Source organism: Pseudophryne corroboree, chromosome 10, assembly GCF_028390025.1.
Source record: "Pseudophryne corroboree isolate aPseCor3 chromosome 10, aPseCor3.hap2, whole genome shotgun sequence".
Lineage (NCBI taxonomy): Eukaryota > Metazoa > Chordata > Amphibia > Anura > Myobatrachidae > Pseudophryne > Pseudophryne corroboree.
The window spans coordinates 278249478-278262048 of NC_086453.1; the positions used below are offsets into that span (position 1 = coordinate 278249478).

The following is a 12571-nucleotide window of genomic DNA, read 5'->3' on the forward strand; positions in this document are numbered from 1 at the left end:
TCCTATTTTCTTTTTCATCCACTAGGGATCACTGGAGTACTTTTGGGACGTACCAAAGCTTCCCCCGTGGGCGGGAGAGCTGTTTGGCACCTGTAACACTAGGCGGCCAAAGCTAGATGCTGATGCCACAAACGTATCAAACTTGTAAAAGCGCACAAACGTATGCACTGATGACCATGTAGCCGCACGGCAAAGCTGCGTCGTAGAAGCCCCACGACCAGCTGCCCATGAAGTTCCCACAGAACGTGTGGAATGAGATGTAGGCGGCTGTAACCTAGCATGAAGGTAAGCCTGACATATGGTCAAAAAACAGACAGAGTGGGAGCGCTGCTAGGATTACTACAAATTTAGACTTACTTTAATCATATAATTGATACTCATTTAGCGGTATAGATAATCAATATACTTTTAATTGATGACATAAAAAACAAAAATAAGAAAAAAGAAAAAGAGGAAAAAATAAAATAAAGATAAAGAAAAAAATAATAAATACCAATAAATAAAACAATTAATAACACCAATATTAAAACTGATACTGAGATGGAATACCAGAGAAAAATATATACCAATGATAATTTAATCTAATTGGCTTGAAACATTTGTAAAACCTGTGCAAGCTAAATTAATATCGCACAATGTCCTCGCTTGGTAGTAAGATCCCTTGGAATAGTTCAGATGGTTAATAGTTGCTGGCCAGAAGGAAACATAGTTTCATTTTTCATGAAGATTTTAAAGATTGATATAATGTCATCCACATATGCCACAATGTGACAGTACGGATCCAGCTGAATGAAATAGCCTTTGAAAAGGATTCCTTAATACACAGTCTCTTATGTTAGAGTTACCTGGGTCCCACGGCACTGGTGCTGTACCTCTGTGATCCTCCTACTGGACCTGCCAGCGTGTTACAACAATGGAGGAGGGTGATTTTTCCGGTGTGGTCCGTGGTCCCGTTCTCTTCGCTGACGTCAGAACTGTGTACAGGTAATTCGGGTATTGTGCTCAGCGGCACTCCGGGGCTCCTTGGTTACGCGTTTCTCCGCCTTTAGACTCGGCGGCTTCCTCAGACCTCGTAGGAGCTGTCGGTATCAGACTTTTATAGCGGTCTCAGCATTGCATTGCTAGTGCCGCCTTCACGTGACTGCTTCCGTTCATTTACCATTCAAATCTCATTAATTACATTCAGCTTTCATGTGATAAAGTTGGCCCTGTGTGGTTTATCGTGGCCATCTTTATGGTTTGTTTCACATATTCATTTGAAAATCAAATAATTATATTGGTAACCAGCCTCAACCGTAATGGGTTTTATGTCTTACACTGATATTCCTTAGTTCTGTATTATCAAATAATAACTAAATAATAAATAGAAAAATAAATAGAAAAAAATTGAATCATAATGAATAAAAAGTTAAATAATATATAAATATAAAAATAAACATAAAAATGATTTATTAAGATAAAAATACATTTATGAAATGTTAATAGAACAAACACCGCTAATGCTATATTTTCAACTTCCCAAAGAATTTATAATCAACTAAGCAATCACTACTAACATGATAAAGAATTTCTTTTGTAGATAAATGTGTGTAAAGTAGTACATTTCATAAATGTATGATACCGACAGCTCCTACGAGGTCTGAGGAAGCCGCCGAGTCTAAAGGCGGAGAAACGCGTAACCAAGGAGCCCCGGAGTGCCGCTGAGCACAATACCCGAATTACCTGTACACAGTTCTGACGTCAGCGAAGAGAACGGGACCACGGACCACACCGGAAAAATCACCCTCCTCCATTGTTGTAACACGCTGGCAGGTCCAGTAGGAGGATCACAGAGGTACAGCACCAGTGCCGTGGGACCCAGGTAACTCTAACATAAGAGACTGTGTATTAAGGAATCCTTTTCAAAGGCTATTTCATTCAGCTGGATCCGTACTGTCACATTGTGGCATATGTGGATGACATTATATCAATCTTTAAAATCTTCATGAAAAATGAAACTATGTTTCCTTCTGGCCAGCAACTATTAACCATCTGAACTATTCCAAGGGATCTTACTACCAAGCGAGGACATTGTGCGATATTAATTTAGCTTGCACAGGTTTTACAAATGTTTCAAGCCAATTAGATTAAATTATCATTGGTATATATTTTTCTCTGGTATTCCATCTCAGTATCAGTTTTAATATTGGTGTTATTAATTGTTTTATTTATTGGTATTTATTATTTTTTTCTTTATCTTTATTTTATTTTTTCCTCTTTTTCTTTTTTCTTATTTTTGTTTTTTATGTCATCAATTAAAAGTATATTGATTATCTATACCGCTAAATGAGTATCAATTATATGATTAAAGTAAGTCTAAATTTGTAGTAATCCTAGCAGCGCTCCCACTCTGTCTGTTTTTTGTTTCTATCATAATCACGGGGGTTGCAAAACATCCCTTAATGTGGGCAGCAGCAGCAGCTTTACTACTAAAATATTTCTGAAAAGGAATTGTATTAATAGCAGTTTCTCCACCGGTGAATCAGCGCAACACCTATTTTCCAATATTTTTTGACATATGGTCAGTTTAATCCATCTGGATAAGGTCTGCTTAGAAGCTGGCCAACCCATCTTGGTAGCATCATAGAGAACAAACAACGTATCCGTCTTACGAACTGTAGACGTTCGGGATACATAAACGCGTAGTGCGCATACCACATCCAAAGTTCCAGAATCTTCTGTTAACACCGGAACTACTATTGGTTGATTGATGTGAAAAGATGACACTACCTTTGGCAGAAAATCGGGATTCGTCCAAAGTTCCGCTCTGTCATCATAAAAACACCAAATACGCTGACTTGTATGACAAGGCACCCAAATCTGAAACATGCTTGCCGAAGCTAAGGCTAGGAGAAAAATCGTTTTCCAAGTGAGATACTTAATATCCACTTGTTGTAAGGGTTCAAAATATGAAGACTGTAAGAAATCTAAAACCAGATTCAAGTCCCATGGCGCTGTAGATGGAATGAATGGAGGCTGTACTCTGAGGACACCTTGCAGAAAGGTGTGTACAGACAGCAATAGAGCCAATCATCTTTGAAAGTAAATGGACAAAGCAGATACCTGCACCTTTAGTGTAGATAAACGCAGTCCTCCATCTAACCCTGTCTGTAGAAATAACAAAAGACGGGATAACTTGAAAGATGATGTCGGAAACTTCCGAGCTTCACACCAACCGATATAGGCATGCCAAATTCTGTAATAATGAGCTGCCGTAACTGGCTTCCTAGCACATAACATGGTTGGTATAACCGATTCTGGAATGCCCTCTCTTCTTAAGAGGGCGGTCTCAACAGCCACCCCGTCAAACGCAGCCGCGCTAAATCGGGGTAAAGGAACGGACCCTGTTGTAACAGGTCCGGACGTAGCGGGAGCGGCCAAGGATCGTCTGCGAGTAGTCCGCGGAGATCCGAGAACCAAGCTCTCCGAGGCCAATGAGGCGCCACTAGTATGACTGTGGCGGACTCTCGCTTGATTCGTTTTAGCAACAGAGGGAGCAGCGGAAACGGTGGAAACAGATACACGAGGCTGTACGGCCACGCGATTGTGAGAGCATCCACCGCCACTGCCTTTGGATCTCGCATTCTGGACACATACTGGGGGCGTTTGGGGATTGTGGCACGATGCCATCAGATCCACTTGTGGGTAACCCCACCTCTGGACCAACATGTGAAACACTTCTGGATTTAATGCCCATTCTCCTGGATGAAAATCCCAGCGGCTGAGATAATCTGCCTCCCAGTTGTCCACTCCTGGAATGAACACTGCCGACAATATCACTTGGTGATGCTCGGCCCAATTGAGGATTCGAGCTACTTCCCGCATGGCCATGCGGCTTCTCGTTCCTCTTTGTTTGTTGATGCACGCGACTGGCGTCGCGTTGTCTGACTGCACCTGGACAGTCTGAGACCGGAGCATGTGCACTGCTTGTCGTAGTGCATTGTAAATTGCCAGGAGTTCCAGGACATTTATAGACAGCAAACTTTCGTGATCCGCCCAGAGACCCTGGAGCTGCAAATTTTGAACTACAGCTCCCCAACCTCTGAGACTCGCATCTGTCATTAGAATTATCCAACTTCCGACGCCGAACCGTTTTCCTGCGGTTAGATTGTGTACTTTGAGCCACCAGAGTAGAGATACTCTGGCCCGTGGAGACAACCTCACCCTCTGGTGAATCTGCAGATGTGAGCCCGACCACTGTGCGAGCACATCCAGTTGAAAAGGACGTGAGTGAAATCTTCCGAACTGAAGCGCTTCGAAAGCCACCACCATTGTGCCTAAGAGGCGAATGCACAAATGTACAGAGACTGTGCGTGGCTTGAGCACTAATTGTACCAGATGACGAATAATCTGTACTTTCTGTTCTGGTAAGTAAATTCTTTGACTTACCGTATCGAGAATCATACCTAGGAATTGAAGTCGTTGAAACGGAATTAGATGTGATTACTTGAAGTTGACAATCCAACCCTGCTGAACTAGTACATTGTACGTTAGCAACGCATGTTGGAGGAGCATCTGTTGAGACGGAGCTTTGATGAGCAGATTGTCCAAGTACGGAACTATTATCACTCCCTGGGATCTGAGATGAGCTATCATCACAGACATCACTTTGGTGAATACCCGAGGCGCTGACGAGAGGCCAAATGGAAGAGCCTGAAACTGGTAATGGTTCTGCCGTATCGCAAAACGCAAGAACCTCTGATGAGGTGGCCAAATCGGAATGTGTAAGTACGCATCCTTGAGATCCAGCGCAATCATGAATTCCTGTGGCTCTAAACCTGCAATTACTGACCACAGAGATTCCATCTTGAATCTGTAGTAAGTGATTTACTGATTGATGCCCTTTAAGTTCAATATTGGCCTGACCGAGCCATCCGGCTTTGGTACCACAAACAGACTGGAATAATAACCCTGACCTTGTTGGTGTACAGGGACCGGAATCAAAACTGCGGAATCCAGCAGAGACTGAATGGCAATTTGCAGAACCGCCCTCTTGTCGTCCGACACAGGCAGTCCTGTCTTGAAAAACCATAGTGGCGGGAGACAGTCGAACTCTATTTTGTAACCTTTTAACACTAAATTGCGGATCCACCCATCTGTGGATGTCTGGAACCACGCCAAATGGAACGTCTGAAGGCGTGCTCCCACAATTGGAGATCCGAGATGGGCTGGGAGCCCGTCATGCCACTGGCTTGTTGGTGACCTTAGCGTCTTGACGACTGGTGTTGGTTTGTTGGAAACCACGTCCTCGACCTCGTCTACCAGGCGTGGCTGTTCCTCTACCACGGCCTCGAAAGGGCTGAGGTCTAAAGGATTTGAACGCCGGCCCACAGTATTTCCGTTTAGGTACCGTTGGAGGCAATGGTAGGAAAACAGATTTTCCTCCCGTGGCCTCAGAAATCCATTTGTCCAATTCAGGACCAAACAACTTCTCTATACCTCTTTTGTCCTCTGCCTCCGCTTGCCAAGAACGCAGCCAGAGTGCTCGTCATGCTGTAACTAGTGACGATGAAAGGCGAGAACTGAGCTGACGAACGTCAGTAAAAGCTGTACAGAGATAATCAGCAGCTTCACAGATTTGATCAGCGAGAAGCATAAGGTGATCGTCATGTAGGGCAGACTTGAGTTCTGTTATCCATACCATTAGCGCCTTAGTAACCCAAATGCCAACCAACCCAGGTCTAAGCAACACTCCTGCTGCTATATACATGGACTTTAGCATAGCTTCTATTTTACGGTCTGAAGGGTCTTTAAGCGTAGTAGCAGTTGGTACTGGTATGGTTAATTTCTTTGTAAGTTTTGACACAGACAAATACACCATTGGCGGATTCTCCCATGTAGATGTCACAGACTCTGGAAATGGGTAACTAGACTTAAATCTGCGCGGTATAGAAAACCGTTTATCCGGATTCTTCCGTGTTTCTACTAACATTTTATTAAGAGATTCCGAAACAGGAAAACACATTGGAGATCTCTGTCGTTTAGTAAATACGACTTCCTCATTTGTCAGAGGCTCCTCAGTTTCTGTAAACTTCAGAGACTGACGCACCGCTCTCATGAGATTATCAATGCCTGGGCTGTCAAAATCTTCACTATCTGACTGCTGGTCTAATTCGCCCTCCTCACCTTCATCTTGCGCAGTGAGGCCTGGCATAGAATCGTCAGAAAGCCGCATAGCAGAAACTGGTAAATCATAAGACAAATGAAATTTATCCCTTCTACCCAAAGTGGACTTGGACCTTTGGAAAGGCTGAGACCCTCCGGTAGTTCTGGAGGTCTCACCCGAGACTCAGATCTTGCCGCTTCCTGCTCTTGTCGAGCGGCGGACAATTCTGATTGCAACCCAGCCATTACATTTGTTAGCATAGCCCATGGAGGGTCCGGGGATGAAACCGGCTTTGAAACCGGAGCAGAAATTGTATTCGTAGCTGAATTCACAAAACATACTGTACATGTGGTAGATCCATCCGGTAACACTGTTACAGACCTTGCAGTGAAACTGCTTTTTAGTTTTAGCTGGTGCCTTACTCATTATGCAGACAGACAATACAATATACAAAGACAGACACTTGCACGACTCAGTAAAATTGTTAGTAAGGTGTGTAATATATATATATGGCCGAAGTGCAGTGCACGTGGCCAGTACTATATGAAATCTGATCCCAAATTCCCACTAACACCCCTGCGCCATCCGGTGGAGTAGTGTTGTAGGGCAGGATCTTCCAAACTGAAAGAGAAACAGGATTGAACAGGAAGCATGGTTAAAAATGGCCGCCATGGCATGCTTCCACTAAAAATCACAGTTCAGGTTAAAAGCCATATATATAGTCTATAACTTGTAACCAACACGTTAAAAACAAAACAACCCTGTTAACATAGCCTTAATAGCCTATGCAATTCTACCACAAGCCAGCAGCCTTCCTATGGTATCTCCCCCCCTTTGCAGCCGCGCTGCTGTGAGGAGACTCGTCCCCCCCTCCCCCCCTGTGCTCCGTGTACCGTTATTCCGGAGATCTGGTGCAGGGAGCCGGGGAGCGATGTGTATAGCGGCGGGACGCGGCGCTGTGGAACCTCGTAGCGGTTGCCGGGGAGCAGGTGCCGGGGAGCCGGAGCGGGCGGCGCTGTGAGCTGTAGCGGCGGCGGGCGGCTCTGTGAGCTGTAGCGGCGCCGGCCGGCTCTGTGATCGGGACGCTGTATTACACAAACCAGAGGCGGCGGGCGGCAGTGATCAGGGAGCATTGGTGCGCACAGCAACTTGTTCCCCACACAGCGGGGCGGCGGCGTGAGCTGACCGCCCCGTCCCCCAACATACCTGGACGCCTGTGGTGAGGGGCTATGACGGAGCTTCTTCTGCAAGCTCCGACCAGCCTTTCCTGCAGGTAGTTCTGCTCTTGGCTGTGAGGGTGATCTGTAGTGAGGACCGACACGCCAGCAGCTGCTTGTAGCAGCTTCCACTATCCCGGACCCACGCCTTTTGGAAGGGGGGAAGGGATGTGTATAAAGTTTAGATAAAATCAAAAATAAAAATAAAATATTCAAAGTAAGTGTGGGAGGTCCACACAACACATGTTGCTGCTGTGAGCACAGAAAAAAACACTGAGGTACTCTGGGAATATGGAGGGGAGGAGAGTTACTAAATTTAAATATTCAGTGCCTTTTGTTCTGCTAAAGCCGTCCATATCCCAAGAGTACTCCAGTGACCCCTAGTGGATGAAAAAGAAATCACTATCAACCCCTTTGAACCCTGGTAGCTTCCAGCCTTATGTTGTGACACCTGAGAACACACAAGCCCCATTATATAAATGATTTCATGACAAGGGAATGTACTCTATGTAAAAAAACAAATGGAGCCTTTTTTGGTTCTTTTAATTATAAATTAGAATATAGTTCACAGATCACATGCATACAGTATGTTAAGACATTTGGGCTGGGAGGTAATGAAAACCAAGTTCGGTGGCCGTGCAGTATGCCAGCTGATCTCGGATGTTATTTTAAAGGGGCAGTCACGTACAAGGCTAAACCATGCCTTGTACATGATTGTCCCTTTAAAAAAAAAAAGTCAGAGTTTAACCGGCATCCTGCACAGCCACCAAACTCGGACGTCATTACATCCTGCCATCCTCAAAAATGCAGCCAAACCTTCATAAACAGCCGCATTCCCCATATTTATCAAGTTCCGGAAAGGCGAAACTTCATGGAGCTTATGTATGAAAGGCAACGCTATCTATAGATGATGTTGTCTATAGAAGCCTGTGGGCTTATTTTGCAAAGGTCTATGGAGAGGGATCCGAAAGATCCCTCTCCATCCCCCATGCATCTTGTGCATGCTCTAGCCAAAGGCCGTGTATATGTAATAGGTCTCCTGGGTCATAAACCAGGAAGTCCTCACAACACAAGGTACAGGTCTTATTAGAAGAGGTGTCCCGAGTGTAATTATTTAGAATTGTTCATGCATAAAGCATGGCATTGATAAATGCTGCAATAGAGAAGAGTATAGGATCAAAAATAAAGGTTAAACTTGATGGACAACTTGTCTTCTTTTCAACCTCATTAACTATGTTACTATGTTACTAAGGGGTATGGGACTCTAGGTCGACACCAATTAGGTTGACACCCATTAGGTCAACACCCATTGGTCGACAGTGGATAGGTCTTATGATTTTTTGGTGTCGTTTTCACCGTCAAGTGACCGGGAACCCCAATTAGTGCACCGTGTCCCCTCGCGATGCTTCAGGCAGGTTACCATTCCCATTCGTAGTCCACCGTAAAGTATGAAAAAGCCCCCCCCCCCCCCCCCCCAAAAAAAGTGAAAAACTTATGTCAACCTTTTTTCATGTCAACCTTGTTCATGCCGACCTTATGGCCGTGTCAACCTATTTTTAGTGTCGACCATTGGGTGTCGACCTAGAGTCCGGATACCAATTCTAAGTTACATGCAATAAGGGGCGTGATATATTGTATAAAACATGCGATACACGATACATCCTGCCGTTAGCCCATTTTGTCAAAAGTCTGGTGATACACGCAGCCTAGTACTGGATACAGAAAATATATCACAATACAATAGTGATGACGTGAAACAATTGTAGTATACTCAAATATAACTGCTAGAGAAGAGTCTTTGATGAGTAAATATTGAAATATGTGAAGTTATGTTTTTTTCTTTATGTTAATAGCTGTAATCTTGCAATTTAACTTTAAATCTGATCTTGTAAATATAAAATACCCTGGCCCAAATGTGTTAAGCCTTAAAAAGTGATAAAACGGAGACGGACGGATAAAGAGTGATATACTGTATAACCAGCAAAACAGCTCCTAACTGGCATTTTTCAAACACAGCCTGTGACGTGGCAGCGAGGAAGCTGATTGGCTGGACATTTATCACTTTTTATCCGTCTGCACTGCATCACTTTTTAAGGTTTTATACATTTTGGGCCCCTGTCTGAAAGGGGTTTACAGTACAATTTGCTTGAAACATCGATCAATGGTTCTGTCAGCAATCAGCGGGAGATAGCTGAGAAGGGGAGGAAGAATCCAGTCCCAGCAGATACTGACAGGCAATTATATTCTGCTCTTTACTGCACTGGAAGCTGCCTCCACTTTTCAGACCTTTGCTGCCAAACTCATGTCAAAAGGAGCAATCAGTGTTTCAAGGGACACTGTACATACCGTGTACACCCCCTTTAAGTGGCTACAATCATCTTACACATAGCTGTAAATACTGGAACTCTTTTAGTATTACGCCTGGTAGACACCTTTTTGTGCTGCAGATAAACGAGGATGCCGTGATCAATATAACCTTAAGTTTTCTGCAAGACATCAATGAGGCATCATATACAGTACTTAACGGAGCGTTTCACATTATGAGCATTATGGCCTGTGTATTAATAATGGCAGCAGTGCCGCAATAATTATCAGTCTACATTGTGGTGAAAATAATCATGGAAAGCGGGTTTGATAAATATGCCCCTTAGTGTATCACAGTCTCTCTATTTCTCTATTCCCCTGTAGGACGCCAGCGCTGCCTCCGTGTCGCATGCAGCTGTACCTTCAGCAGCAGATGGGGCACAAGTCCTCACAGCTCCAAGAAAGCCAATGAGGAAAGTAGCAAGCAGACAGACAATCTGATCAGATGGCATCTTATTGGTCTTCCTGCAATCAGTACTTCCGGGAAACCATTGTCTATCCACGACTTCCTCATATAAATGGCATACAGGATCTGGGAAATCTCCACGCATAAGCCAGTGGTTATTAACACCAATAATGAGTACAAGAGGTCATTTCCGTTATAATGTAACAGCAGATTTTATAGTACATCCCTACAAACCACATATACTGTATTATATAAAAAGGTATGTATGTACACTATACACACACATATACCAGGTCAACTTAGTTTGCCCCCCCCCCCCATACTCTGTCCCACACTGCACCCTGCTGATTTTCCCTCTCCATACTCACCCTGTTCCCGGCAGTCTGTCCTCCTTTTCTAGGGCTGTCTTGCCTCCCTAGAGCAGTGGGAACCATTAGGGCCTGTGCAACTGGCTTTGACCGCGTGCATTCAAGAGACAGACCAGACCTTGTGAAATTATTGTACCGATACAAGGGGTGTGCAGTCAGTGCAGGCAATGTTATTTTCTGCCCAGACCACATTGTGATTTTACCAGAAGATACAAGTGGTCCAAAGAACGTTATACTCCTACCCTATGAATTTTCTGTGAAATATTGTCTCCATCTATTTTGCATACGTGATTTTGATATTACCCTGAAGAAGTTCCATTTAAGGGACAAAACGCGTAGGGTGTCCAATGCCATATTCATTCACCATTTACGAGGTCCCTGTTATTTAAGCTCACACCCTGAAAAGGTGCTGGTAGGAAGCGCCAACATCTCTCCTGTATTGGCAATGGATAATATGACACCTCTTTAATGCAATGTAAGCCATTTTATAATTGTATACATTTTTATCAAGAATAAAACTAATCTGATATCTACTAACAAGTGGCCGTTGGGCCTTCTTTTTTGGTGATTTCTAGTGAGAGGGTATAATTCAAGATCACATTGGACACTCCATTCGTCATACTGAATACCCTTTGTGGCTGAAGAGGAAAGCACTAACTTACCACACAGACAACATAAGTTCACATTCACAGTTTATTTTTTTTCTTTTCTCAGTATGGACATACTGGGGTAAATTTACTAAGATGGGAGTTCTATTTAAGATGGGATGTTGCCCATAGCCACCAATCAGATTCTACTTCTCATTTATCTAGCACCTTCTAGAAGATAATACCTGGAATGTGATTTGTTGCTATGGGCAACATCCCATCTTAAATAGAACTCCCATTTTAGTAAATTAAGACGATTGAATTTGTACAGTAATCTACATTACTGTGTATTTGGTGCGGTTCCTACTAGCAGAAGAACTGAGAGGTGCAGCTTTTCTACAACCTACTACTAGCGTGAGATAAAGGCTTTTCTCTTTAACTAAAATATATATATATATATATATATATATATATAGACACGTGTAAGTGAATTAACATTCTCTTATTGCAAAGTGCTGTGTAATATGTTAACTCTGTATAAAGAATAACTGTTATAATAATGACATGGTATGTAACACATTAGACTATCACTTTCTGTGCCACTCTTTATTCTCTTATATAGACCTCAAGGTCCCATAAGTAATCCCTGAGCAAAAAGCTGAATGGTTTTGCTTCATTCGAAAACTATTTTTATATTCTCTAATTTGTTCAGTCAGAGAATTATTATTATTCCTTATCTATAGTAACAAGATCACAGCTATTAAAGTCCATATTAAAGTTTAAGTTCCTTGATATAGCAAATTCAATAGATCATACAAAGCTTAAAATAAGATTTTAAACCTACCGGTAAATCTTTTTATCGTAGTCCGTAGAGTAGGGGTGGGCAACATGCGGCCTGCGAACCGATCCTGCCTGGCCCGCTGTCCCCCAGCAGTGCGCAATGACAAGCGGCCCGACTAGCTGAGCCGCTGGTCATTGCGCTACAGCAGCTCAAAGACCCCGGCGCCGCTGAGGAAATCCCGGTCACGTCACAGGGGCTGCTGACCGGGATTTCCTTTCCGACGTCAGGCGCTGGGCGGTGCGGGGGCAGAGCCAAAGCAGGGGCAGAAGCGGATGCGGCCAGCGGATCATCTGGGCAGCTGGATGCCCGGCTGTCTCCTGCACCCTGGCTAACCACCTCGGCCGGCTCTGCATCATGGAGCATCATGGAGGAACAGCGGCAGCGTCCCCCACACCCTCCATCCTCCAGGGAGGAGGAAGCAGACCTTGGCCTCTCAGTCACTGTTCCGCATCACACCCAAAATTACTGGTGGTGCGGCTCCATGGACTGCACAGCACTTGATCTTCTGGCCTGTACCTGGTTACCGCATGTGACGTCCTGCAACTCAGTGGATTGGTGCAGAGAGGTGAGCACCCTGGGAGCCCTGTACCCACCTAACCCCCCCCCCCCCCCGTGTGTGTGACTCACTGTACCTAATACCTCT

The 12571-nt window shown here is 44.2% G+C and overlaps 1 protein-coding gene across 2 annotated transcripts in view; it reads left to right on the forward strand.

Moving 5' to 3' along the window:
• Window positions 1-11040, forward strand: part of LOC134966499 (stabilizer of axonemal microtubules 1-like) — a 48907-nt gene extending 37867 nt beyond the window's left edge. For both annotated transcript variants that reach the window (XM_063943281.1, XM_063943282.1), the window contains exon 10: window positions 10051-11040. In XM_063943281.1, the coding sequence (XP_063799351.1) occupies window positions 10051-10138 (88 nt within the window). In that variant the 3' untranslated portion in view covers window positions 10139-11040. The remainder of the gene's footprint in view (window positions 1-10050) is intronic.
• The last annotated feature ends 1531 nt before the right edge of the window (window positions 11041-12571 follow it).